Here is a 27,799-nt window from a genome sequence, read left to right on the forward strand (position 1 = left end):
TAATAATAATAATTATTGAAATAGAAAATTAGTTTGTAATAATGATTATTATATAATAATAAAAAAAAACGGTTGATGACCTATAGTCAGAGTAACCAGAATGGCTGAATTAATTATTTGTGCATTCATTAGTCAATCATACATCTGGCAGCGCTTAATTACTAAGCAAACTTGATAGAGAAAATAAAATGAAAACAAAACAAAAAAACATACAAACACAAACACATACATACATATTTCATAAATTAATGTTTCTTCTTCTCCTTTTTTTATTTTTGCTGACATAATTTCATTATAATGATTGAAATCAGTTTTAGGAATTGTGTTTCCTTTAGGAAATTAGTTGGCAAATTCTGAAACCAACTTAAAATAGAGAAAAAGACTTTGGCGTTTGAGTGGCACGTAACCTAGTAAACATTTTATAAACATACATACAGTTAAGGGTTGAATACTAGCAGCAGCTTTAGTAATATTTCGAGAATTTGAACACATTTAAATTATAGCTAAATAAATGTCTGCGCTATATGATCATGGCTAAAGCCACGCCTACTCCCTCATTTATGGAACGATTTGATTGCAATTTGTTATTTTTGTGTTATTTTTTGTATTGTTTGTAATTTTCACAATAAAATTTTCCTATAAAGTATATATATTCTGGATCCTTATAGATAGCGGATTTGAAAATCGGAAAAAATGTTTTTGAACCCGATTTTTTTTTCTCACCAAAAGTTTTTTTTTTGCTAAATATTAAAAAAAAATGGAAAAAACCAAAAAAAAATTTAAAAAGCAATTTGAATTTTTTTTTTCAAAAAATTAAAAAAAAACTTTGAAAAAAAAAAATGTTTGTTTAAAAAATATTTAAAATTCTTATTTTGAAGTATAATTTAGTGGAGGGTATATAAGATTCGGCACAGCCGATTATATCTCTCTTGTTTTATTGAAAAATGTTTGTCTTTTATTGTGGATGCGGAAAGAGCATATTCTAAATAAAAACAATTTGATTGGAATTTGGAGTAAAATTTTGAAATTCGAGAATACAGAAAGCTGAGTTTGTTAACATATCGCAATGTAATTTTTTACGTCGTCACACCTTTTTAATAGCAAATACAAAAATTACAATTTTCGGATTTTTTTATGCTAAATATTAAAAAAAAATTGAAAAAACCAAAAAAAAATTTTAAATTTAAAAAGCAATTTAAAATTTTTTTTTTCCAAAAAATTAAAAAAAACATTGAAAAAAAAATAAAATTTTGTTTAAAAAATATTTAAAATTCTTATTTTGAAGTATAATTTAGTGGAGGGTATATAAGATTCGGCACAGCCGAATATATCTCTCTTGTTTTATTGAAAAATGTTTGTCTTTTATTGAAAACTTATTGTATAACACTTTATATAGGAAACTTGGTGTATATCAGTTTATTTCTATAGAAATGTTTGTGTAGAACAGTTTTTTTATAGAAAACTTAGTGAATATCGACAAATTAAAAAAAAAAAAATTTGTCTTTTATTGAAAACTTAGAGTATAACACTTTATATAGGAAACTTGGTGTATATCAGTTTATTTCTATAGAAAAATTTGTGTATAGCTGTTTTTTCTATGGAAAAGTATGTGTATAACAGTTTTTTTTTTTAGAAAACTTGGTGTATATCGACAAATTTTTGTCGTTTTTCTTTATAAAAAATTGGTGTATAACAGCTTTTTCTATAGAAAACTTGGTGTTTAACAGTTTATTTCTATAGAAAAATGTGTGAATTAGTTTTTTTTTTATAAAAAAAAACTTGGTATATAATTGTTTTTTCTATAGAAATCTTTGTGTATTACAGTTTTATATAAAAAACTTAGTGTATAACAGTTTTTTTCAAAGTGTATAACAGATTTTTCTATAGAAAACATAGTGTATTACAGTTTTTTTCTATATAAAAGTTTATGTTGTGTTTTTCTATAAAAAAAAACTTGGTGTATAACAGTTTTTTCTATAGAAAACCGGATGTATAACGGTTTTTTCTATATAAAATTTTCTGTATAACAGTTTTTCTATAGGAAACTTGGTGTATAACATTTTTTTCTATAGAAAACGATGATTATAACAGTTTTTTCTATAGAAACATTTGTGTTTAATATTTTTATTCTATGGAAAGTTGGTGTATAACAGTTTTCTCTATAGAAAACTTGGAGTATCACAATTCATTGCTTTACAACTCTGTTATTAACAACACACTGATGCATTAAACCCTAAACATTTGCCATAAAAACTATTAAAAATAAATTAAATTTAACTTAATTAAAAAAATAAAAATAATAACAATAACAAACTTTTTGTTGTGCAACCTACAAATTTTAAATGACATTGTTAAGCGTAAACTTTTTTTATTTATGGTATTGAAACTTTTTAAATACAGTGTCGACATTATTATTTCTTCTTTTTCTTTTGCTTAAGAGTTTAATGAAACAAAAAAAAAGTGCGCGAAAAATTTATTTTAAACAATGTATAGTTTGTAATGGCTTTTTTGCTATCATTTGTTATTTTGGTGTATTACATCAGTGTAAATTAAAAAAAACACAATTTTCTTTCTCTCTTTCTATTTCAGTAATTTCTGTTCCAGACAAAAAAAAACACTTTTTTTTGCTATATTAATTTTTGCACATCGAAATTAATACTTTGAAGAAGAAGCAGAGAAGAAATGTAGACAAAATGGTTGAAAACCTAAAACGCCCAAATCATGATAATGTGAATAATTTTACAACAAAACACATAATAATAATAAAAATAAATAGGTACCCGTTACAAAAAACGAAAAAAAGTGAAATCTTTTCTTATGAAAATAATGGCTTTTTATTATTATTGAAAGTAAAAGAAAAAAAAGAAACAGTAAACATCAACAACAATTAAATTATTTTGCTGACATAATCTTGTCAATAAGTCAAGTGCAGATGATACTCAGTCAAGTCAGTAAGTTACGAAGACATTTATCATGATCATCATCATCTTAAATTAAACACCATCTTTTATTTTCTTTTCTTTTGCTTACTTTTTATTATTTTATAGACACGTATGTTCGTTCATAATTACCTCTAAACATTTTTTTCAGAGAATTAACAACACTCTTTATTAAATTGTTACTGTACTTTTGTAAACAACAATACAGACTAAAATTACGTGTGTCTGTCTGTCTGACAGTTAACAATGGTGTGCCAATTTGGCGGGTTTTTATGAAAGGCGTTTTGCTTTAAATTAAATTTTTTAACTCTGGTTAGTTTTAGTTTTTATTCAAGAAATTTGTAATATTTGGTCAGGAATACAATAAATTTGAAAATAAAATTCTTTTTATATGGAGTTGAGGTTCCAAATCCTTTTTAATACAAGTCAGAATGCTATATTCGGCAGTATCATGCACTGTTGAATAATAAAAAAACTGTTGAATAATAAAATGTCAGATTGAGCTGTCATCCTTTACATTTATTTAGTACAAACCTGGGAAATTTTATCTATTGAATATTGACTGTATTTTGTTTCGGATTCCGTCCTTTGGAATTTTAGAAAAAATAGGTTAAATCTGAAAATTCGACATAAAATGGGTTGAATTTGGGAGGTATTGTAACGGACACATATTAAAAATTGTACACATTTTTTATGTTGAAATAATCCCTGCAGAAATATCTTTTAAAACTATTAAAAATATTGTTGTACTTTTGTAAAAATCTTGACTCATACTAAATATTGATTTGAATTTTTTTATTGTGGATGCGGAAAGAGCATATTCTAAATAAAAACAATTTGATTGGAATTTGGAGAAAAATTTTGAAATTCGAGAATACAGAAAGCTGTGTTCGTTAACATATCGCAATGTAAATTTTTACGTCGTCACACCTTTTGTAATAACAAATATACGATTTATGAAAAGCAAATCCTGCAATTACCAAAAACAAACAAACAAAAAATTACAATTTTCGGATTTTTTGATATTTCGCCCACAAAGTCCACATTTGGTGCAGAGCTAGTAAAGGAATAATCTGAATGATTTGAAATATATTTTACGTTTCCAGTTATCGGACAAAAAAATACGAAAATTCAAATTTTTCTAAATTTTTTTATTCAAAATTATTTTTGGACTCGTAAAAGATATTGCTTTGAAACACTTTTCATATGATTTCTTAGCTTAGTCTTGGCTATATATTGTCTTTACCTAATAATACATATATGGATTTTTCCAAGATTTCTTCTAGCACTTCGATTAAAACTGTTTCCCAAAATTTAACCATTATGAATTCCAAAGTCTAAAATATGTTACGTCATTGAAAATGCCTTTGAAATACCTTTCAATTGTTAAATATGAATATTGACTATCAACCAAACATTGTATTCGAGATATAGGCAAAAATCTTAACAAATTTTTAACTCAGAATCTTAAATATCTTTACTTAAAAAAAAAACTTAAAACTTCGTTTAAATAAACGCTCATAAAGCCTCACTACTTTACAATACAAAGTCCATCAGTTGGTTCAATACAGGTTTGTTTCTTTGATTTATTTTCTCAATACAGTTTTATTTCTATTAATACTTTCTTTTCATTTCACTTTTTATTAAGTTTGCTTCTGCTTCCTCTTCTCCTACAAAATTCGTGTTCATATTTGGGGGCCATAAGTTTGAGTAAAGAGTGTTAGACAATATGAAGCTCTTATAAATTTATAAACATGTATGTTTGTTGTCTGTCATTAAGTCGGTCTTGTTGTCTGTCTGCCTGACCACAAACACAATTAATTTTTAGCTATAGACGATGGACGTTTAAAGAAAATTTAAATTAAGTATGTCATATCAATATTGACTTTGATGAAATTCCAAACGTAAGCGTGAGAGGTGCCTAAGTAAACGATAAATAGCTACTCATACATAAATTATTGTTTAAATTGTTTGGTTTTTTTTTGTCGGTTTTGTGAGAGTTTATTATTTATATTTGTTTATTAACACTGGTCAGTAATTTTCAATTTATTTCATTCATTCTTACGGTTTTTTCTTCATTCTTCATTTTTGTGATGTGTGAGTGGGACACTTGTTTATTGTTGTTCAACATGTTTATAAACATGTTCACTCACATATTACGTTCACCAGGGCAACCAATTTTATATGCAACATTTTAGATTTTGTTTTCATAATGATGATTGCAAGTCTGTGGCATCACTGCCAACCATTTGCATTAAAAAGCGAATTTATACCAGGTGGAGGCAGTGGCGAATTCAAGCAAATAAGAGCGAATTCATTCATTTTAAATATATGGAGTTTGACATTCGAAACAACTCTCTCATTGTTAAGGATGTCAAACTCCATATCAAGGCGAATCTATAGAAGGTGACGACAGAAGAACAGCTGATTATTTTTTTTATTCAGTTGTTTAGACAAGTGAACTGTCAATTCACTTGTGTTTGTTGTGGCGAAAAATACAACAAACCTAAAAGCAAAAACAACCACAGGCAACTTTGACAGTTCACTTATCTTTTTACAAAAACAAAGTACCTGTTGTTTTTGTATATGTTGTATTTGTTGTAGTTCTGTCGTCACCTTCTATAAATTCGCCTTGCTCCATATATAAAAACTTAATGAATTCGCCACTGCCACCACCTGGTATAAATTCGCCTTAAAACAGTGTCGGCAAATATGCGTTTTTTGATTTGCAAAAGCTTTATTTGCATAAGAACATATTTTTTGGTTGCCCTGATTATTGAATCATTTTCACAAAATTCGTGTGCATCATTAAATGTATATCTGATGTAATGATGCATCATTTGGTAGCCAATGGTTAAATTAAACTGTTTATTTTTTTATATTTTCCACGAAGTTTATGTAATAAATACATTTTTAAGAAGAGAAAATAAATTAAAGGGAAATATTGAAGGTTTCTTTGAAGGTAAAGATTAAATGTGCTACATTATACAGTGAGAAAAATAATGACAGTTATGCATTAAATAATTTTTTGGTTTTTTAAACTCTTTAAAACACACCTCTCCATTGCAAACAAGGTACATAAACTAGCCAGTGTAGCTATTAATGTGTCCATGGGTTCAACTTTTCAGGCCAGACTTGTACCTTCCTTCGATTTCTACATCAAAATTTGTTCTCCAAGTCGGCTTTAAGACTCAAAGAGTCAGATAGATATAAGCAAGAACTACGAATCATCCTACGAAAAGCTGTCAAAAGAACGGATTATGTGGTACCTAAAGCGAAATATGATGAGATTTTTAGGATTAGAATACCGACAAGAGATGACTGAGCCATAAACTTAGTTAAGGTGGTAGTTTGATGTGCGCAAACAGTCAAGTATAGTTTAAAGCACCCCGTTTTGACATAAACTTAGTATTCCGTAGACGCGATTTCGGTCTACACTGAAGATTCAAATGCGGAATTTTCTTATCGAGTTAAATTGGGCTGACGAATGCACAACAAACGGATCGTCCTTGAACGAAACTGCACACAATTTTAGAGAGAATCTTTAGATTTTCAAACTTGAAAAGGCGAGGAACTCTCCTCGTCACCGGATAATTAATTAAGTATTCTTCAAGCCAAACTGTCGGCTTTAAAAGGGCAGCGACTGGATATCTAATACGAATATCCATAAACTGGATGGCGATACATACGACAGTCGCACTCATCTGGGATAGTGGTTTTGGGATGCATCGATAACGCTCATTTCGAAGAGGAACAGATGGTTACATAAATCAAATTGCTCTATAGCAAGGTCTACATGACCAATGTTGGACCAGGTTCTTTCACACCATATTCTAAAATCGACTCTAATTATTCGTTAATCATATCACAAAGCATTGAATATCATCAAATGACTTCTGCAGAAGCTGTTCAACCATGACGAGAAAGAAGAGCACATCATAGTTCATAGTGTTTGCCGATAATTTATACTAGAAAATCTTCGGCGTACATTTAAGGAAATACGATTATTCGTGAATTTTTTTTCGAAATGGCAGATATCGATCTGGGAAGCTTAAATTGTTTATTAGAAGTGACGGCTAGTTTTGATGATGTCTACCCAAAGGCATGTGATGATGATTTGCACTACTATCAAATAGCTTCTGCAGAAGCTGTCATGAAGACAAAGCAGAGGAGATCATAGTTCATTTGCACTGCCTATGGTCTGCTGTAGAAAATCGTTATGGAAAGACGATTCTTTGAGATTTCGTCCGAAAATTAAATTCTAATTAAATTCTTTATTAGAAGTAACAGCTATACAGAGAAAACAGATTGATTTTTACAGTTGTGGCTACAATATTTTAGAAGGAGTAACAAAATGTTGGTTGCTTTAACCGAAAATATTTTATATCAACGGATTTTCTGTTGATAGAATCGATAATTTATATGTGTGCAACCGAATCATTCGATTGGCAATAAATTTGGTTGCTGCTATGAATCTGTTTTCTCTGTGTAGTTTTGACAATATTTCCATAAGGCCACATGATTACATGACCATTGATATATTTTTTCCATTAATTTTATTTATATTATTACGTTTCTCAAGACTATATTTAATTTAATTTCACCTTTTACCATAAAACGTATTCTCTCCATTCGCTCTTTCTCTATCTCTCTATTTTTCTTCTTCTTCAAGGTAACATGAAGGGATCAATTAAAGAATGGATTGAGAATATTGAAAAATACTCATTCTAGGATTAGTTGGTGACAGTTTTAGTTCTTCCGTGATTAAATATATTAGGCATTTGATATTTTTCTTCCATTAGACGATTATAACTTTAAAGCTTATTTTATATATTATTTTTTCAGCTAGAACGAAAATATTACTTATTTCAATATCCCGAAACAAATGCTATCATTATATCAACAGATGGTATTTGTCAAAAATTTGCATAGTCAACTAATGAATAGATTATTATTGGTAGTTAAATAAAAGTTTTAATGAATTCATTTTAATTTTCAAAAATTTCTAAACATAATTTGTCTATTAATATTTGCCATAACTTTTTCTTAAATATTAAAAAACTAGTTATCGAACTAAACTTATAAATATTCATGAATTTATTTCAAAATTCATATTTAAAGGTCTTTCTTTTTTAGTTCGTTTGTAATGTAATACAAAATTACATAATATTTAAATTATGTATAAGAAAATAAATAAAACAAAATCATACGATTAACTATTATATTCAAATTAGTTATACAAAAATGCAAAACTTAATACATATGTACGAGTAAATATACGTATGTATATAATTTTACAGTACAAAACAAATAAATAAATTTGCAAAAATATAAGCGAAATTTTATTACAAAATAGTGTTTGAGTTCAAGGTTCAGTTATTGTTTTTGAACGCCAAAATTGACAGTTAAAATATTAACACAATTCAAAATCCAAATGAACAAAAACAAAAGAAGAAGCAACAAACGTTACAAAAATTAATAAGACGCAATTTAATTGTGTTTTGGCACACGTTTCTTTAAAGGTTTGTTATGTTATGTTTTGTTTTTAGTATTGTAGTTTTTGTTTTAACTCAACACCATTGATGACATAAAATTTATAATGGCTGCCATAAATGGCCAACGTTTATTAGATGAGTTTTTTTTTTGGTTTGTATGCAAAATTGGTTAAACTACATTTCAACCTACATTTAATTTTAGTTTTTTTTTTCTAAATTAAGTTTATGAAATTAGATACAAATATATGTATGTTGTTTTATTAAATATTTCAATATTCTTGTTTGAGTAATAACACAAAGGATTGGAATAACACATTATAAGAGTGTAGAACAGTGGTCGGCATAAAGAGAACATGGCTTATAATGATATATTATGCTATTAATTGTGATTTTGGTTTTTTTTTGATATATTTTACATGTTTACAGGTAAAATAACCGATTATGTTAGGTGCCTGATAACTATGAGTGCCGATCTCTGGTCTACAACAGTAGTCGTCATAAACATATTTTGCTATAATTATATTGATCCACTGTTCTATCGTTATTACAACTAAAATCGTTCTGATGAACAAGAACTCATCCATTTGTGATGGTTTAGCCAGTGGATCGTACAAAACAACCTGTTAAAGTTTATCTTTCGCCAAAAGGTAAATTTTAAACGAATCTCCAGAAACAATACTTTCAATATCCTCACTTCCTAGTTCCAAAATATTGCTCACCATTAGTAGAGAGAGATCATTATTTACTAGTGCCGACCACTATTATTAGAACATGCTTTAACAAAACAGCTTAACATTTTATTAATTCGTTTAAAATGTATAACAATATCGTTATTATTTAAATGATGTTCCATTTAAGGAAACTCTAATAGATATTTTTTAAATCTCTAGAGTTTCAAAATGTTTTAGGTTAAATTAAACTACAGCAATCAATACATACACAAGTATTTAAACGAAATTCGAGGTCTACTCTTTGGTTTGGTATGATCTTTGGTCTAGTATTTGATCTAGTCTGTAGTCTTTGGTCTGGTTTTTGAAGTTGTCATTAGTCTGGTGTTTAGTCTGGTCTTTGGTCTGGTAATTGGTCTAGTCTTTAGTCTGGTCGTTGGTATGATCATTACTCTAGTCTGGAGTTTGGTCTGGTCTTCGGTCTAGTCTTTGGTCTGGTCATTGGTTTTTTCTTTCGTCTGGTCTTTGGTCTGGACTTTGGTCTAGTCTTTGATCTAGTCGTTGAAGTAGTCATTAGTCTGGTGTCTGGTCTTTGATCTAGTCTTTGATCTGGTCTTTGGTCTGGTCTTTGGTCTGGACTTTGGTCTAGTCTTTGGTATTGTCTTTGGTCTTGTCTTTGGTCTGGTCTTTGAAGTAGTCGTTAGTCTGGTTCTGGTCTTTGACCTAGTCCTTGGTCTAGTCTTTGCATGGTCTGGTGTTTAGTCTGGTCTTTGGTCTGGTAATTGGTCTAGTCTTTAGTCTGGTCGTTGGTATGGTCATTAGTCTAGTATGGACTTTGATCTGGTCTTTGGTCTGGTCATTGGTCCGGTCTTTGGTCTAGTCTTTGAAGTAGTCTTTAGTCTGGTCTTTGGTCTTGTATTTGGTCTGGTCTTTGAAGTAGACATTAGTCTGGTCTTAGATCTAGTCTTTGGTCTGGTATTTGGTCTGGTGTTGAGTCTGGTAATTGGTCTAGACTTTGGTCTGGTCTTTAGTCTGTTCGTTGGTCATTACTCTGGTCATTGTCTTTGGTCTAGTCTTTAGTCTGGTCTTTGTTCTAGTCTTTGGTCTGGTATTTGAAGTAGTCATTACTCTGGTCATTGGTCTGGTCTTTGAAGTAGTCATTACTCTGGTCTTTGGTCTGGTCCTTGGTCTGGTCTTTGGTTTTGTCTTTGGTCTAGTCTTGCCTTTGGTCTGGTCTTTGAAGTACTCATTACTCTGGTCTTTAGTTTGGTCATTGGTCTAGTCTTTGGTCTTGTCTTTGGTCTGGTCTTTGAAGTAGTCATTACTCTGGTCTTTGGTCTGGTCCTTGGTCTGGTCTTTGGTCTTGTCTTTGGTCTTTTCCTCGGTCTGGTATTTAGTCTAGTCTTTGGTCTGATCCTTGGTTATGTCATTTATCTAGTCAATGGTAGTATTTGGTATATTTGACAATTTAGTATGCCAAGGACTTTGAAATAAAAATTTCAAAAAGTGTAGTGTACTTTCAGGGTTATAATCTCGGATAATACGGGAATTGTGGAGAAACTCTCCTCGTCATCGGAAAAAAATTAATATATGAGCGTCATCTTTAACAACTGCAGAGCGGCAAATAAGGTGTTTACAATACATAACTTACACTGCCGGAAATTTTTGAACTGGCTGATAATCTGGCGAAGAAAGGTTGGAGTCTTCCAGCCAAGGTCATAGATAGTATAATAACGCTTTATTCGAAGAAACACAAACGAGAGGCTTAAACAAATCCATAGTAATCATCGCACGATTTAATTCGGCCAAAAGCCTGAGACAAATCCCTATAAATTGCTAATAGTAATCGTGTACATTTTGCTTTAGCATAACTAAATCTATAATGTGAACAAATTTAATAGTTTTCTTTATTGAAATTTAATTAATTTTAAACATTTAAATAAATAGTTTTATGCCCAACCCTTTTCTTAAACCCTAATATTATCACACGTGCTGCTGACGACTATGACTATGCATAAAAAAACAAGTTTGGAAATAAAATAATATAATATAATAATGAACAAAATTTTGTGAATGGACCTTGAACTGTGACTTGTAAAAGTGGCACTTTCTTTTATCTTTATCTTATTTCATTTTTACCATATCAATGGTTTAAGTTTATAGTATTTTATTATTATTCGTTTCTCTGCTTTTCTGTATCTTTCCTGGGTTTTTTTCTCGTCTTCCTCATCATTGTCATGAGAAAGAGACACACAAAATTTTGTTTAGAAATCAACACACTCATAGCAGATATTTTTTCCATATAAAAACAATAAAAACAAATATTGTATATAGAAAAAAAAAACACTATTGCACTTGATTTTTGTTGTTGAAAACAAAAGAATTCAAATAAATTGATTTGAATTTTTTTGGCTTAAACAAGGTTCGTAAAATTTTATTGTTTCATTTGTAACGCAAAGTACTTAAAAGTTAGCGAAAGGTTAGAATAGTTCAAAATTTTGCTTCAATTACTTTTAGATACTAAACTAAAACCATTTAAGACCAAGAGGTTTTCAAAGGCAGGGCTAAATTAAAAAAAGGGGGAGATGCTTAAATAATCCTTCATTTTTTCATATTACTTTAACACAAGACCAAATGTTTATAAATACTTTACATATTAACTTTTTATTGATTTTTGGTTTTACTATTGGTTTTTAGCTGATTGCAAAATCCAGTCTGAAAGTATTAATTACATTTTATATTTGTAATAATGATATCATCGCCATGAATGCAAAAAAGCAAACTTCATTTGTTTGTTTATATTTTTTATCGCCCATAAACTTTTCCGATAACTGTATTAGAATGTAATAACGATTCTTAGTTAGTATTTTTAACTAGCCATATTTATTTATTTGCCTTAAACTAACAATAAAATATAACTACGCTTTGACGTTATTCAATCTCCATAATATTTGCATTTATTTTGTAGAAATATGAAATCGTAAAATCTAGGCTTAAAAATTCTTACAAACTTTAAACTTAAATCAATAATAATATTTTAAATAAATATTTACCGACATTCATCGTACTCACACATGTTTTTTAACAAAAAAAATTAATAATGTCATTAACATTTAGTACTTAGATACTTATACTTTCCTTAAATTACTAGAATTATCTTAGCGTTTTGTTATTTAAACTAGAAGCTTACTATTATTATTATTATGAGACAAAACTATTACAGATAAACTAGTAGCTTATTACACAAAACAATTTTTAAACTAAATTACAATAATCATTTTAAGGTAACAGTATAATAGAATTTTACAGTTTCAGTTATGTAAAAGAGTTGAATGACTCATTAGCCAAATGGATTAACTATATTTTTTTAGAAGATTTAATTTCAAAGCCATTGACATATTACTAAAAATGTGTACACTGTAGAGTTAACTAAAGAATAGGCCATGCCAAAGACTAGACTAAAATACCAGACTAAATAATAGACCAAAGACAAAAACCAGACCAGAAGTGCGGGCCAAAGACTAGATCAAAGACTAAACTATGGACCAGATTAAAACCAGAACAAAGACTAAACCATTCCTAACTATACCAGTCCTACGACAGACCAAAGACCAGATCAAAGTTCACACGACCGGCTGTCTACAGACCACACCAAAGACTAGACTAAGGATCAGACTAAAATCTAGATCAAAGTCCAGACCAAATTCTAGACTACAGACCAGAACAAAGACTGGCCGAACGACTACACCACATACCAGATCAGAGACTAGACCTAAAATCATACCAAAGACCTGACCACAGACCAGATCAAAGTCCAGACCAATGACTAAACTATCGACCAGACCAAAGACCTGACAATGACCTGACCAATGACCAGACCAAAGGCCATACCAAAGTCTAGATTAAGACTAGACCAAAGATCATACCAAAGACCAGACTAAAGTCGAGACTAGGCTAGTTTTTAAGAGCAGACCAAAGACCAGATCAAGGTCCAGACCAAAGACTAGACTAAAGACCATACCAAAGACTGGACCAAAGACTAGACCTCAGAATACCAAAAACCAGACCCAATACTGGACTAAAGACCAGAACAAATAGTAGACCAAAGACCAGACCAAAGACTAGATTTAAGACTAGACCAGAATTAAGACTAGACCAAAGACTAGAGTTTAGACTAGACTTAAGACTAGGCTTAAGATTAGACTTAAGACTAGACTTAAGACTAGACTTAAGACTAGACTTAAGACTAGACTTAAGACTAGACTTAAGACTAGACTTAAGATTAGACATAAGACTAGACTTAAGACTAGACCAAAGACTAGACTTAAGACTAGACCAAAGACTAGACTTAAGACTAGACATGAGACTAGACCAAAGACTAGACTAGACTTAAGTCTAGACCAAAGACTAGACTTAAGACTAGACTTAAGACTAGACTTAAGACTAGACTTAAGACTAGACTTAAGACTAGACTTAAGACTAGACTTAAGACTAGACTTAAGACTAGACTTAAGACTAGACTTAAGACTAGACTTAAGACTGGAATTAAGACTAGACCAAAGACTGGAATTAAGACTAGACTTTAGACTAGACTTAAGTCTAGACCAAAGACTAGACTTATGTAAGACTAGACTTAAGACTGGAATTAAGGCTAGACCAAAGACTAGACTTGAGACTAGACCAAAGACTAGACCAAAGACTAGACTTAAGTCTAGACCAAAGACTAGACTTAAGACTAGACTTAAGACTAGACTTAAGACTAGACTTAAGACTAGACTTAAGACTAGACTTAAGACTAGACTTAAGACTAGACTTAAGACTAGACTTAAGACTAGACTTAAGACTAGACTTAAGACTAGACTTAAGACTGGAATTAAGACTAGACCAAAGACTGGAATTAAGACTAGACCAAAGACTAGACTTTAGACTAGACTTAAGTCTAGACCAAAGACTAGACTTATGTAAGACTAGACTTAAGACTGGAATTAAGGCTAGACCAAAGACTAGACTTGAGACTAGACTTGAGACTAGACTTAAGTCTAGACCAAAGACTAGACTTAAGACTAGACTTAAGACTAGACTTATGTAAGACTAGACTTAAGACTGGAATTAAGACTAGACTTAAGACTAGACTTAAGACTAGACTTAAGACTAGACTTAAGACTAGACCAAAGACTAGACTTAAGACTAGACTTAAGACTAGACTTAAGACCAGATTTAAGACTAGACCAAAGACTAGACTTAAGACTAGACTTAAGACTAGACTTAAGACTAGACTTTAGACTAGACTTAAGACTAGACCTAACACTAGGCTTAAGACTAGACCAAAGACTAAACCAAAGACTAGTCAAACACTAGACCAAAGACTAGACTTAAGATTAGAGCAAAGAAAAGACATAAGTTTAGAGTAAATACTAGACTTGAATTGAGACATTATGCGCTCTAAATGTCTTATAAAAATGACAAAAACATCCTAATTGGTTATGTTTTTGAAACACAACTTCCAAATTTGTTTATTACAACAAACAAATGTCATATATTTTGAAATATTTAGCAAATATTGTATAACATTAAAATCATTGTATGCAAATAAACCAATTATAACTAATTTATATAATTTTTTCTACTAAAACAAATTGTTTATTCATTTAATTTGTTTAAACTGCCTTCTTTATAAAAAGTTACTCAAACAAAACTAAAAAAAAACTACAAAAAAATCAAGAGAAAAAAATTGAATGCGTGACAGTGGCGCAATGCAACAAATAAATATGTAATTATTAATTTTTATTACAACAATTTGCTCATATTTGTAAAAAATTGTGTCGATTTTGCCACCATTACTAAATATTTTTGTTTACACAAATTATGGCTTTTAAAATGATTATTAACATTTTATAGTTTCCACCGATTTTCTATTAAGTTTCTACAAGTATTAATAAAATAAGCATTAAACAATAATAATAACATGTATTTGTTTAGTTTAATAGAAATTATAATAAAAAGTCATGTATGACATGATGCTAATGATTTTATTTATTCATAGACGATGGGAACAAAAGCAATAAACAATAATTTTATAGAATATTTAGTCTGAACTTTTGTTTTAAATTGTGTAGTCAGCGGAAATAAATAATAAGAGGGAAATCTTGAAATTAATGATTGAAAAGTGAGTTTAATAATTAAACAGTATCATAATTGTAGATGGAAGTATTTAAAAAATGAACAGAGAGATAACGGAAATACATATTTAAAATAATTTCAATTTTAATGTAAACAAACTTACCGTGGACGACTTTGCATAAAATGTTGACCACCAAATATCACCAACATGTAAATGCCGCAATAGTAAAAGACCCATGTCCAATTTTCCACCATCCATTTGCGTGTGCGTTGATGTATAAAATCATTTTCAAAATCGAAAATATATGAATAATTTGGTGTAACACTAATGTCCATATTGATCATGATGCTGAATTATTTTGTTTTCCTTTCGTTTTTAATTTTTAAATTTTGTTTTTTTTTCTTAAACTTTTTTTTTTTTATAAATTATTTTATAAATTAAAAAACAAACTTAAAATTAGTTAAATAACCTTAATTTTTGTGTTTAATTGAATAATTTTGTGTCTAAAATTAATTATTGGATTTCTAAAGAAATTTTCTTTATTTTGTTTTAAAGTGTAGAAGCGACAAGTTTCAAATTATTTTATCTTTTTTTTTGGCTTGTTGTTAGTTGAAACACTCTGTAGGGAATAAAATAAAAAGAAAGATATTAGTATTGTTATGGAATTTCTTTTATTTTCAAATAATAGTGCAAATTTACCCAAAATTTATGGCATAGAGAAATAAACATTGAACGGAAACTAGAAAAAAACTCGAACAAAAAAATTACTAAAAACACATATGAGTGTTGTTTTTGTCTTTACATAGTTTTTTATAGCAATACATTCTCACCACTTGGGTTTTTGGCAACTGAGTTAGGTCTTTGACAGAAGTGTTTCCGATCTATGTGTATTTATCTATTCCCACGTTATGACAATGAAAAACAGAACAAAACTGTTCAAAAATTTAATTTCGTCAAAGTCTAGAATTGCTTGTTGAAAAGTGTGTTTTAAGATATTTAAATCTCTTAAACCATTTTTAATTTAAACAAAGTTTAATTATTATTCACTTCATTTATAAATTATTCCTAAGTTAATCAATTAATTAATATTTCTCAACAAATGTTTTAAAAGCCTTGTGCAAATCTACCTACAGATTCTAAGTAATATTACATAATGAGCTTTTTTTAAATTCAATATTAGCTAATAAATTTATATCATCCATATACAGATGAACATTAGGGTTATTTCAATTAACAATTTCCCAAGTTTCCAACTAATTTAAAAGTAAATAGACAATGCCATGACAAATCGGGTTCCGATATTCAACTTCTGCACTAAAACCCATACAGATGGGCTTAAACTTGATTCTAAAAAAAACTCAGAAATTCACTTCGATTCCTAATGCTGGGCTAGATCATATATCTGAACGGAAAAATGTATTTTCTTCCGCTAATGCAAAACCTAAACGGCAGCATTACAATGGGAATGCATCACCTCATGACAAATCAGGTTCCGATATTCAACTTCTGCACTAAAACCCATACAGATGGGCTTAAACCTGAGAAACTCACTAAGGAGCAATTCGATTCCTAATGCTGGGCTAGATCCCATATATATGGACTGAAAAATGTATCTTCTTCGGCTAATAAAAAAGCAATACCTAAACGGCAGCATTCCCATGGGAATGTAACAGTACATAGTCTGCAACCGGAGATCAAACGTCCCAAACCGGCACCGAAATAAATGACCAAATTCTTCATTGAAGGTGCTAAAGAGAATCTGTACCTAGACTGAAAAATGCACCTTATTCCGCTGATGTAGATGCGGTGCCTAAACGACATTAAATAGGTAACAAACGGGGACCAAACGTCCCAAATCGGCACCGAAATCAATAACCGAATCCTTCATTGAGGTTGCTAAAGACAACCTCGTTCGGTCTGACATTGACAAAAGAGTATGCAACGGATCATATCCCAATCGAACTGGATAGTTGGTTGGGGCGTTCAGGAATGTTCTCAAACAGAATCCAGGCTTTGATCTAGCCTCGAGTTGGAATCAGTAAGATACCCCACCGACCTGGATGTATAGACAAAAAATAGTCTGATGCCTCTAATTCTTGGAATTGGAGATCTTGGAGATTCTTCATACAACTTCCATAACATGACTGCAAAATCGTAAAAGTGTACAAGGAATATTTGGAGATGATGAAAAAGACGAAATGGAAGAATACTATGAATTTGTTTGATCTTTGACAACTACAATATAGAAAACCCATGCAATCTTTTGAAATTTTGGAATGCAAGGATACAAATGACACTGAAAATAGGCATTATGTCACTGAGACCGTAAAACACAACTTGAAACACCTGACTGCAATATTGTAAAAGTTGCGGACACTATTGTGAGGTGCTGATGACGGAGAAGTCCTCCTGAACTCGGATGAGGAGAACGCCAACGTCACAGTTATCAAAATAGGGCATGGTGAGATTATCTAAAATCAACAATCTAAATCACCTTCTGCTGCACTGCTCCTTGTATTGTTTCAAAGAGAGGAGCTTTTCCAATTGGCACTGAAAATACACATTCTGTCACTGAGATGGTGGATGCCTTCTTTGAACGTTTGGATGAGGTATTTCACGGCCAACTGCAATGAAGATGGCTTGGAATCCAACGATTCAGATGCCACAGAAGATACACTTCTGTCACTGAGCTAGACATAAAATATAACTTGGAACACATGACTATCAAATTGTAAAAGTTGCAGACTCTGAGAGATCTCCAAAGAAAGCTACTGATGTCTTGAACAAGGACTCTTTGGAAACGATGAAAAAGATGCAAGAGAAGGTCTACTTTAGATTTGGTACGATCGTCTTTCATGTCTACCGGAGTGACAACAAAGACGATACCTCCTGTAACTACAATGTAGAACTCATGCAATCTTTAGAAGGCAAAAGTATCCAATCGACACTAAAGTAACTTAGAACTTAGAAGGTCCTCCTGAACTTGGAACGTCACAGTTATTAAAATGGAGAATAGTGAGATTGTTTAAAATCAACATTCACCAGACTAAATCGGCTTCTGCTGCATTGCTCCTCTTAGCGTTTCAAAGAGAGAGAGGAGCTTCTTATTGATGCACCAAACGATGTGCAACGATACCGCTAATCCAATTGGCACTGAAAATACACATTCCTTGAATGCCTTCTTTGACTGTTTGAATGAGGTGTTTGACGAGGCCAAATTCGCCATCATCACAGTTTATCAAAATGGAGATTCTTCACCTCTTTTTAGAGAGGGGAGGAGCTTTTTATGGATGCACCAAAAGCTACTGAACAACACAGTAAGATTGATAATTGGAACTTCTTTTATGACTCTAATGACTGTTGGTGTTACAAGTTTGAGAGTTAATTCAACTCTAAATAGAAGGAAGACAAATTTGGAGTTGTTTCATAATACGCTAGCACAGTCTCTGAATTGAGAGCAGGTTATCGACAATGGGATAAGTTTTAGATAGACCCAAGAGAGTTGGTTAAACCTAACCTATCCATTCGTCACAACAAAGCACAACATATTTGAGTGGTTACATTATAATAAGGCTTTTTCGAGTTATTCTATCAACTGCCCAATATTTTTCATTGCGAAGGACCCGTTAATACCACGAACTACCATCAGCAATGTTTTGAATACGAATTTTGAAATATTCTCAAGCCAACGGAATACAACATTAAGAACTAAAAGCGTTGGATATGTTTACAGTTAAAGTGTAATCAAAATCTGCTAGAAAATTGTAGACATAGACATGCAAACAAATTTCTGAAAAGGAGAAATATGAAAGTTTTGTTGGACCACTATTTTAGAACATATATTCAAATAAAACTACCCTAATATCTAAAAAAAAGACAATATACCGGTACATGTATGTTCAGAAAGATGGAAGGAATGTTTGTATGTAATTGCGAGAAACTGAAAAAATGTGACTTTACTACCACTATGCCGCCAGTATGACCAATAAACTAGACAAAACAATACAATAGAAAAACATACAAACATTTTACAAAAAAAAAAGTATGAAAAATTACTTAAAAACTCCCCACACCCCTGACAGAAAAACAACAAAAGCACCACCTAAAAATAAACAAAATAAATAAATCAACTACTACGATTGTTGTTAAAATAAAAACTATAAAAAAAAACAGAGAGCCAAAGAAAGAATTGACAAGAGCGAAAGAGAGTAAGAAATGTGCAAAAATAATATACAATATAATGGTTTTATCTATTTGTCAAGACAATTTTTTTTATGGGGTAGGAAATACTTACGACAAATATTAAATAAAATAAAAAAGACTTAAAAGTTTATCTAAAAGATATGTGTATAATAAACACAATAGTAAAACCTAGGAAAGCACATGGTGCGTGTGGGCTTTATTACAAGGTAACTAAAACTATAAATGGAAAAATATCAAAAATTAAAAAAAAATAATTCTATAGTTATGTTGTTTTCTGCAAAAAGAAAACAATAAATTCTATTGTCTATTCAAGTATTAAGAAAAATATATGTATTTCTTTTTTATCAAACAAATGAATGAAACATTTTGATTGTATTCTTGTTGTTTAGAAAAAAAAAACCTATTACACAAATTAAAAAAACTATGTAGATATAAATATAAATTAAAAACTATTATTATAATCTGCATATAATTTTGACAATATTCGATATCAGTCTGTCCGTGTTGGTTGAAATAAGTTTTCCTAAACAAACATACAATATAAGGACCCACAAGTGATATCAAGATATCAAATATACTCATGAGAGAGAAATCAGCAAAATCGTTCCATAAATGCCTGAGAAATAAACAAATACCAACGACTACCTCGAATCGTACAAATCGGTCCATGAATAACCGAGGTATAAGCATTTTTACTGGATGTCGTGTAATTCAAGCCTTGAATTATAGTTGTATTACACTTTATATCAAAAGCATTCTCCAGTAAAAAGGAAACATAAATTCAAGGCTTATTTAATTTTTTTAAATACTTTCCAAGTTCAAAACATAATTATATTTGTATTCAAGTCAAATTCCAACAAATTTATAAGCATTTTTACTGGAATTCAAGTTGATAGCGTGTAATTCAAGCCTTGAATTATAGTTGTATTACACTTTATATCAATAGCATTCTCCAGTAAAAAGGAAACATAAATTCAAGCCATATTTAATTTTTTTAAATACTTTCCAAGTTCAAAACATAATTATATTTGTATTCAAGTCAAATTCCAACAAATCTTTGGTGCTTTGGTGCTTATTGGGCGAGTTTTCAGTTCTAGTAAAATTTTTAATATCCGATTCAAATGTTAAACTTTAATGTAGTCAACTGAGTGTACAAAAAGGTAGGTGACGCCTATTTTGGAGTGGGCGTAGCTTTAAGCAAATATATTGGCCTATATTTCGAATAATAAGTTCTGCACAGTCAATATACATAACAAATGAAAGGAATTTCAAGACCTTTCCAACGAATTCAAAAACAAATTTTAAATTTTGTACAATAATCTAACTTTTTGAAGAAATAACTTTAATTTTAGGTATAATACAACTCTGTTGTTGTCAAATTCGGTAAATATTAGCGAAATTTCCATTCATAAAATAGATTGCTAGACTACTAAGATAAAATATGTGAAGAATATATAAAATTAAGCACATTCGAATAAATCCCACTTGTTTTTTTTATATTTCTCTTTAGTGACATGTTTACTATGGACCAATAATGCCATAATAGTTTAAAATTACTTAATTACAACAAAAAACGTGCGCTGTTACTAAATAAATAATTTTATTTCTTTAGGAAATAGAGAAATAGAAAAAAAAACATGTTTTAAGTCTAAATATATATCACTAGGATTTATTAGCAAAACAAAATTGACAAAGAGAGCACATTGTAAATGTAAAGAAATGAGAGAAGGGGGAGTAAATTATTTAACTAGTTATTTCGTTATTTCATTCAGGGATGGAAAATTCAATACTTTTTCTCATAGGAAAATACCGAAATTCACTCGCGACATGGGAAACTTTTAAAACTTTAATACGTCCAAAACAACATAATCTTTGTAAAGTTAAGTGATAGAAAACATTTTAAAATAATTGATTCCTGCATCGACTGCTGCGTCAATGCTACCTATTAAAATTCATGTGAAATATAAAGCAGTTCAGACTGCCTGCAGACGAATATCTATTGAGGAATAAATACTAAAGAAAGAGAAATATAAATCTTGCTTATCTTGTGTATCGTGACACCACTGTATACTTTGTATCCAGAACTTCTGAAAGTGAATTATATGATATAGCAACCGACTGAAATTCATTTGATTTTAAATGTATTTTCTAACTTCTCATCAACATTTAAAAAACCCACCAATAACCAAACCCTCTATTGGATGTATAACTTGAAAATGCGGGATTTACAACAGATGGCGTATCTTTTGAACGCGGTTCTTGCTATTAATAAGTTATATGTAATTTTGAAGGATAAATATCTGTCATTTATTCTCACTTTGTTATTGAGCATTATAGTGTAAACAACAAAGTTTGTTTTGCTTCGAAAATTACGAACTTGTACCAACGAATCGTCATATGCGGAATGAAGTGAAGCTTCTTTAATTTAAAAAGGTGCCGCTGAAGCACACCGATTGCTCAATAAAGCTTATGGTAAATGTGTTTCATCGGGAGCTACTCAAGCGACAATTTCAAAACGTTTGCGGGCAGCAGGATTCATTCAAAAGCAAGGAAATTGGCTAACATACGAATTGAGGCCGAGAGACCTTGAAATAAAAGAAAATCATTTTTGCACCGAATCATTACTTTCAATAAAAAAAAAGGATCCATTACGATAATCGGAAGCGCAAGGTGAAGCCCGGCTAACCAGCCGAATCGACACCAATAATATCAATGGCGCTAAGGCAATTCTCTGTATTTGGTAGAAGCAAAAGGGTCCTATCTATTATGAGCTGCTGAAATCTGACCATCATAGGGAACCTATACCGTATGCAACTGATTTGTTTGAAGAGAGCTCTGGCCAATACCTGTTAAAAAGTATTAAGAAGTAAGTAGAAACGTTTAGGAAGTTTTGCCTCACCCGCTTTATAGTCCAGACCGTCCCCCGTCCAACTACTATTTGTTTCGATCAAATTAATTTAATATTTTAACAGAGTATCCGATATTGGCTTGATTCGTTCTTGGCCTCAAAAGATGAGCAGTTCTTTTGTCTCGTAATCCATATGTTGCCACAAAGATGGAAAATTTTTAAGTCATAGTACACCCAATAATTTAAAATCAAATTTAGCACACGAGTTATATTTCATTCTCATTATTTATTATCGGAATATATCAGGTACATATTTCGTTAACAGACATAATAAAAGGATTTCAATGTAAATTATTTAGCCAGATAGGTATCTAGAGTAGAATCATGTGCTGTCAAATTAAGATGGAAAAATAAAATATGTATAATGTTTAAGCTTAATTTTTTCCTCAGTTCTTCGCGAACTAAAGGGCCGCGTCCCCATTTAAGCATTGTTTTATATACAAATTTACATCAAACAAATCAACAGTACCGAATTGTCCATCCCCGGCAAAGATGTATCTTTTGATGGCTCATCCATCTACTTACAAACACACGAACACACAGTGCCTGTTACAAAAGTCTCGTGCTATTTCTTTTGTAAAGCTCGTGCAAAAAAAAAAAAAAACAAGAAACAACAACACAAACCATAAAATATTTATTCAGATGAATAAAAATATTTTACCGGGCGGCTTATTAAGAGGAGAGTACAACAACAAAAATAGACAGTAATAAAAATGTACGTGACAGAGAGGGAGAGAGAGAGTGTGAATAAAAGAATGAAATGAAATAGATAAAAGAAATATACTTAGAAAATTGATGACTGTAAAAAACACTAAACACAGGGAAGTTTTTGATTATTTTTGTTGTGTTGTTTTCTGTTTACATACATACATTTATACATCAAACTACATACTAACTACTGGTTACTACCTACCTACTTACTTACTACACATTCGTATTACTACATACTAACATGTATCTACTACTATTTTTTTACATTCTTTCTTTTGATTTCAATTTTTGTAGGTATTATATTAATATATTATTAATGAAATTCAAAACACGCAAAGTTAAAAAAAGTTTTAATGACATTTTTAGAAAATCGGATTTTTAGTTTACTTTTTTCTAAAGTTAATATTTTATTTAAACAGTTAAAGTTTACACTAAAAAAATCAATAATATAGTTTAAGGAAGGAATAATAAAGCAGGTGATGGAAAAGAAATGTTTAAGATTTATAAGGTCTTATTCATAAATAATTTTCAAATTTATCATAGGTTTATAAATCAAATTGTGTATGGAAATTAACATGTACTAACAAATGTTAGTTTAAATTTGAGTAAGATGTTTTATTTACTTATTTAAGATTTTCTTTATTATTTAAATTATTTCTAAAAAAATATCACATCATTCACTTTATAAAAAATCAGCAGCTATAGTCAATAGCAACAACAATACATATTTATGAATTTCTTTTTACGTTAAAAATTATATCCGGTTTTACTAAATTAACGGTAATTCACTTTAGTGTCGTCGTCTGTCACTTTTGCTTGTTTGCATTTGTTATTTTTGTTGCTACCACTGCTGCTGTTTATATATTTTTTGTTTATTTTTTTCTTTTACTGTCATTTCATTTTTGTTAACCTAGATTTTGTTGCACTAATAAAATTTATATTTTCTACAAATAAATAAAACGCTACAATTTATCTATCCTCTTCCTATTTTTTCTGATTGAATAATAACAGTTTTTGTCAATCAAAAAATCCTTGATTGTGCATTGAATTGTCATTAAGTCTTGTTTGCTCTTTATTTACGGAAATTCTCCTTTATGAAAGAGAATTTTTACAGAAATTCTCTTTAACAATTTATTTTCTTATACAAAGCTGCCAGATTTGATGATTTAGCGGCGATTTAATGGTTTTAAAACAGGAAAGGGTTTATTTGAGAATATATTTTTTATAAATTAAAATTTTTTTTATAAAGCTTATTTAAAACTTTATAATAATAAAATATTTTTGAACACCAAGAATAGAGTCTTTAACATGTTTCCCACTTTTTCAAAATATGTCAATTTTCCCTTAAATTTTTCTGGCAGCTCTTCTAACAGTTTAGGTTTCAAAATGGGTTACCAACATAATAAAAACTAAATTTAAGTGGGAATTATTTGTGGAAAATTAAATTCTTAATTAAAATATTTTCAACAAAATCTACAGTTATGAAAGAATTTTTTGTCGATTTGAAATTCCTTCCCTTCATTAGGTTTAGTCGCAATCAAAATTTTAATGAAATTTTATTAACATTTATTAAAAAAATGTCCGTTTAAGTCTCTAAAAATAAAATTATTATTGACCACCATACTTGACAAATATTTATCATAACAATTAATGACGTTTGTTGCCAAGATAAATTTGTTTGAGCAAATGCACTAACAATTTTGTCATAACGAAGCAATAATACTAATAAATGGAGCCTATACCTGGGGCCAAATTACCGCATTCGTGATCGAAAAAAGATTTCGATATCCAAATTATGATAAATTGTACTAAATTTCTTGCTCGATATCGAATGCCATAATCTCAAATAAGAAAATTATGATCTATTTTACTCGATATCGAATGCGGTAATTTGGCCCCTGACTTTTTTTTTATCTTAACAAACATTTTGACGTTTATCATTATACAAATTTATCAGATAGACAGGGGCAACGATTCCTGCATAATAAAACTCACAAATGTTACCATGAGTTCTATAATGATTTCGTGGCCACATGTTACCGTTCTGACATGAGACCCTCTTGAACGTGAATATGCCTCTGGTCCTAGAGGAGTTCAAGATCTATATCTCAATGTTCTACCCCTTACTCATAGCCGTTTATCTTTGCAACACTTTAATGAAGAATTCATTTACAGAAAGAAATTTTTATACAGAAATATTTTCCCTGTGACAGATTTCCATTCCATTCCGAAAGTGGATTCATTCCATATTTTGCTTTTTCAAACAAAGTTAAAGAGACATTTTTTCGGAATAACAAAATGTTTAAAATTATTCTGAACAAAGTTTCAAGTCTATATGTTTATCTTTTATCATTTAAATTAATTAAGATTTGAACAATGAGGTTATGGATAATTTGTATGTTTGTTTTAATTATTAGAGTTTCAATTAACTTTTTCGTTATCTAAAATAATAAAAATACCTATTTGATAAATATTACTATAGTAAGTAAAAATTGCATTTTTATTAAAAATAGATAAAAATTGTTATATTTATTTAATTAAATTTTTGAAACTGCTGATTTATTAATTAAATGTTTATCACTGTTCTTGGTTCTTAAAATTTTGTCTCTTAAATGTCTCGTAAACTGTGCAATCTGTGCATTTTTACACTCTTGCAAATGAACTGTCAAAAAATGTATGAAAATTCGTTTACACAATCCGATAAGTTTGTGCGAGAATTTAGACTCGCAAACTTGAATTTATTGTTCATTTGATGAATCTGCTGCTTTTGTTTACTTTTATTTACAAGAAATAAAAATCAAATAAAATTTTAATATTTTGGGAAAATTGTGTAACTTTGGAACAGAATGATTGGATTGAATGTCATTGTTATGAAAACATTGTTTATGTATACCATCGTTTTTTTCCAAAGATTTAACTTTCATTCAACAATTTTAGAATTAAAATTTATATAATTTTAAAGAAAAAAATGTTAGAGCTTTTGTTGAATTTTTTTATTTGACATTTTTATCATATATAAATTTTCTATATAAACATGCACAAAATTGAAATGATGGGTTCATGAAACATGTCGTGCAAACTTGCACAAATGGGAAACTTAAGTACCCTTATTGTTTTTTAAAAAGTTTCCATTGTATTGTAACTCACTATAAAATCTACAAATGATTAATTTACTTTATACCTATGTATATAAAATTAAATGAACAAAAAAAAAGGTTTAGCTTATAAAAATCACTATTTTCAAATATTTTTTGATTCATTTTTATAAACAATTTCAATCGAGATATTTTTAAGATTTTAGTCCTATCATTTTAGTTCTCATGAAATAACTAATAAAAAAGTTTTACTTTTTAAATATAAAAAATGTCTAAATAATAAATTCTTGTCTAAAATTGTAGCACTTTATGTCCCTATTTTTAATTAGAAAAAATATTAAAATCATCTTTCGAAATCTATGATTCGGTTCTACACATTTTAATTTTTAGTCAGCTAAACTTTTGTTTAATTTCCTAGAGTTTAGAAAACATAATTCATGTCAATTAAGCAATAACAAAGTAACACCGTTATAATCCAAACATTTAATTAGTCACGACATTTATTATATGCAACAATAAATAAACTGATAAAATGCAACAATTATAAATAACGTTAACTTTATAATAATTAAATAAAGAAAATTCAATTCAACATATTTTTTACAAATCATTCATTTGAGAAAATAATGACAGACAGAGTACGCTAAAAAGTTATATCTTTATTGGTCCATAGACATTCATTAATTTTTAATCCTTCGCGCTTAACATATTATTTATTACACTAAAATTAGCTAGAAACACAAAAATTTTCTCAACATTCTAATTTCTAAACAAAGACTCCCTTATTTATATCCTTTACATTGTGCCACTTCTCTGAACAGTGGCAATCCTGTAGAATCGATAAAATATATTTTATTTTTTTTGCAACATTTTTCTTCTTCTTATTTTCCAATTGGTGTTTTTCTTTCTTTCTCTCTTACACACTCTCTCTTATTTATGTTTTTTTTATTTTCTCGTTAATATATTTTTTTCTTCACTAATAATTTCCCCTATTATTTTTCTAAACGAAGTTATTTTTTGTCATCTTGGTATTTTTTTAACTCATTTTTTGGGTGTCGATTTTATAAATTTGCACTTTTATTTGTTAAAGTTTGGCTGTATTAACACTTAATTTATTGCATCTATACCAATATTTACTTTGTAATAATATTTTTTATTAAAATATATTAAAAAACGCGTTTTCACTTGAAATTTTTTCCAATTTAAAACTTGTGTGTACAATTTTTTTTGTTCTTCTTGACGCCGACTTTCTCCCGCTGTCGTTTACGCTTCTACACGGCTATTTAACGACTGAATTTTTTCTCCTTCAATTTCATCGGCTTTTATTCAATTTTGAGAGTTGCCTAGTTGCTAAAAAGGTACGTAAAAAGGGGTAATTTTCAGTAAAATAGTAGCAAAAGTATTATCAGTGTTGCCAGTACTTTAATAATAATTGCCCTTTCTTTTTTTATCCCTCAAAATTCGCAGAAAGAAAGAAAATAATAATAATAATAAGAAAATAATAATTAAATAAAATTAATTAAATAAATATATAATTTAATATATAAATATAATAATATAATGAATGGAAAAGGATGATGATGATGTATTTATTTTTTTATTAAAATTATTTAAACGAATTTTATTTTTATAATTTAAATAAATGGTTTTTCTATTCGT

At 29.5% G+C, this 27,799-nt stretch overlaps 1 protein-coding gene across 1 annotated transcript in view; it reads right to left on the minus strand.

Moving 5' to 3' along the window:
* Baldspot (elongation of very long chain fatty acids protein baldspot) overlaps positions 1-27,443 on the minus strand; it is a 48,350-nt gene extending 20,907 nt beyond the window's left edge. Inside the window, exons 1-2 of the mRNA XM_065504575.1 lie at positions 27,278-27,443; positions 15,386-15,842 (exon numbers count right to left, since the gene is read on the minus strand). Coding sequence (XP_065360647.1) covers positions 15,386-15,567 — 182 coding nt within the window. The 5' untranslated portion in view covers positions 15,568-15,842; positions 27,278-27,443. The remainder of the gene's footprint in view (positions 1-15,385; positions 15,843-27,277) is intronic.
* Between the last annotated feature and the right edge of the window lie 356 nt (positions 27,444-27,799).

This window comes from Calliphora vicina, chromosome 3, assembly GCF_958450345.1.
Source record: "Calliphora vicina chromosome 3, idCalVici1.1, whole genome shotgun sequence".
NCBI lineage: Eukaryota > Metazoa > Arthropoda > Insecta > Diptera > Calliphoridae > Calliphora > Calliphora vicina.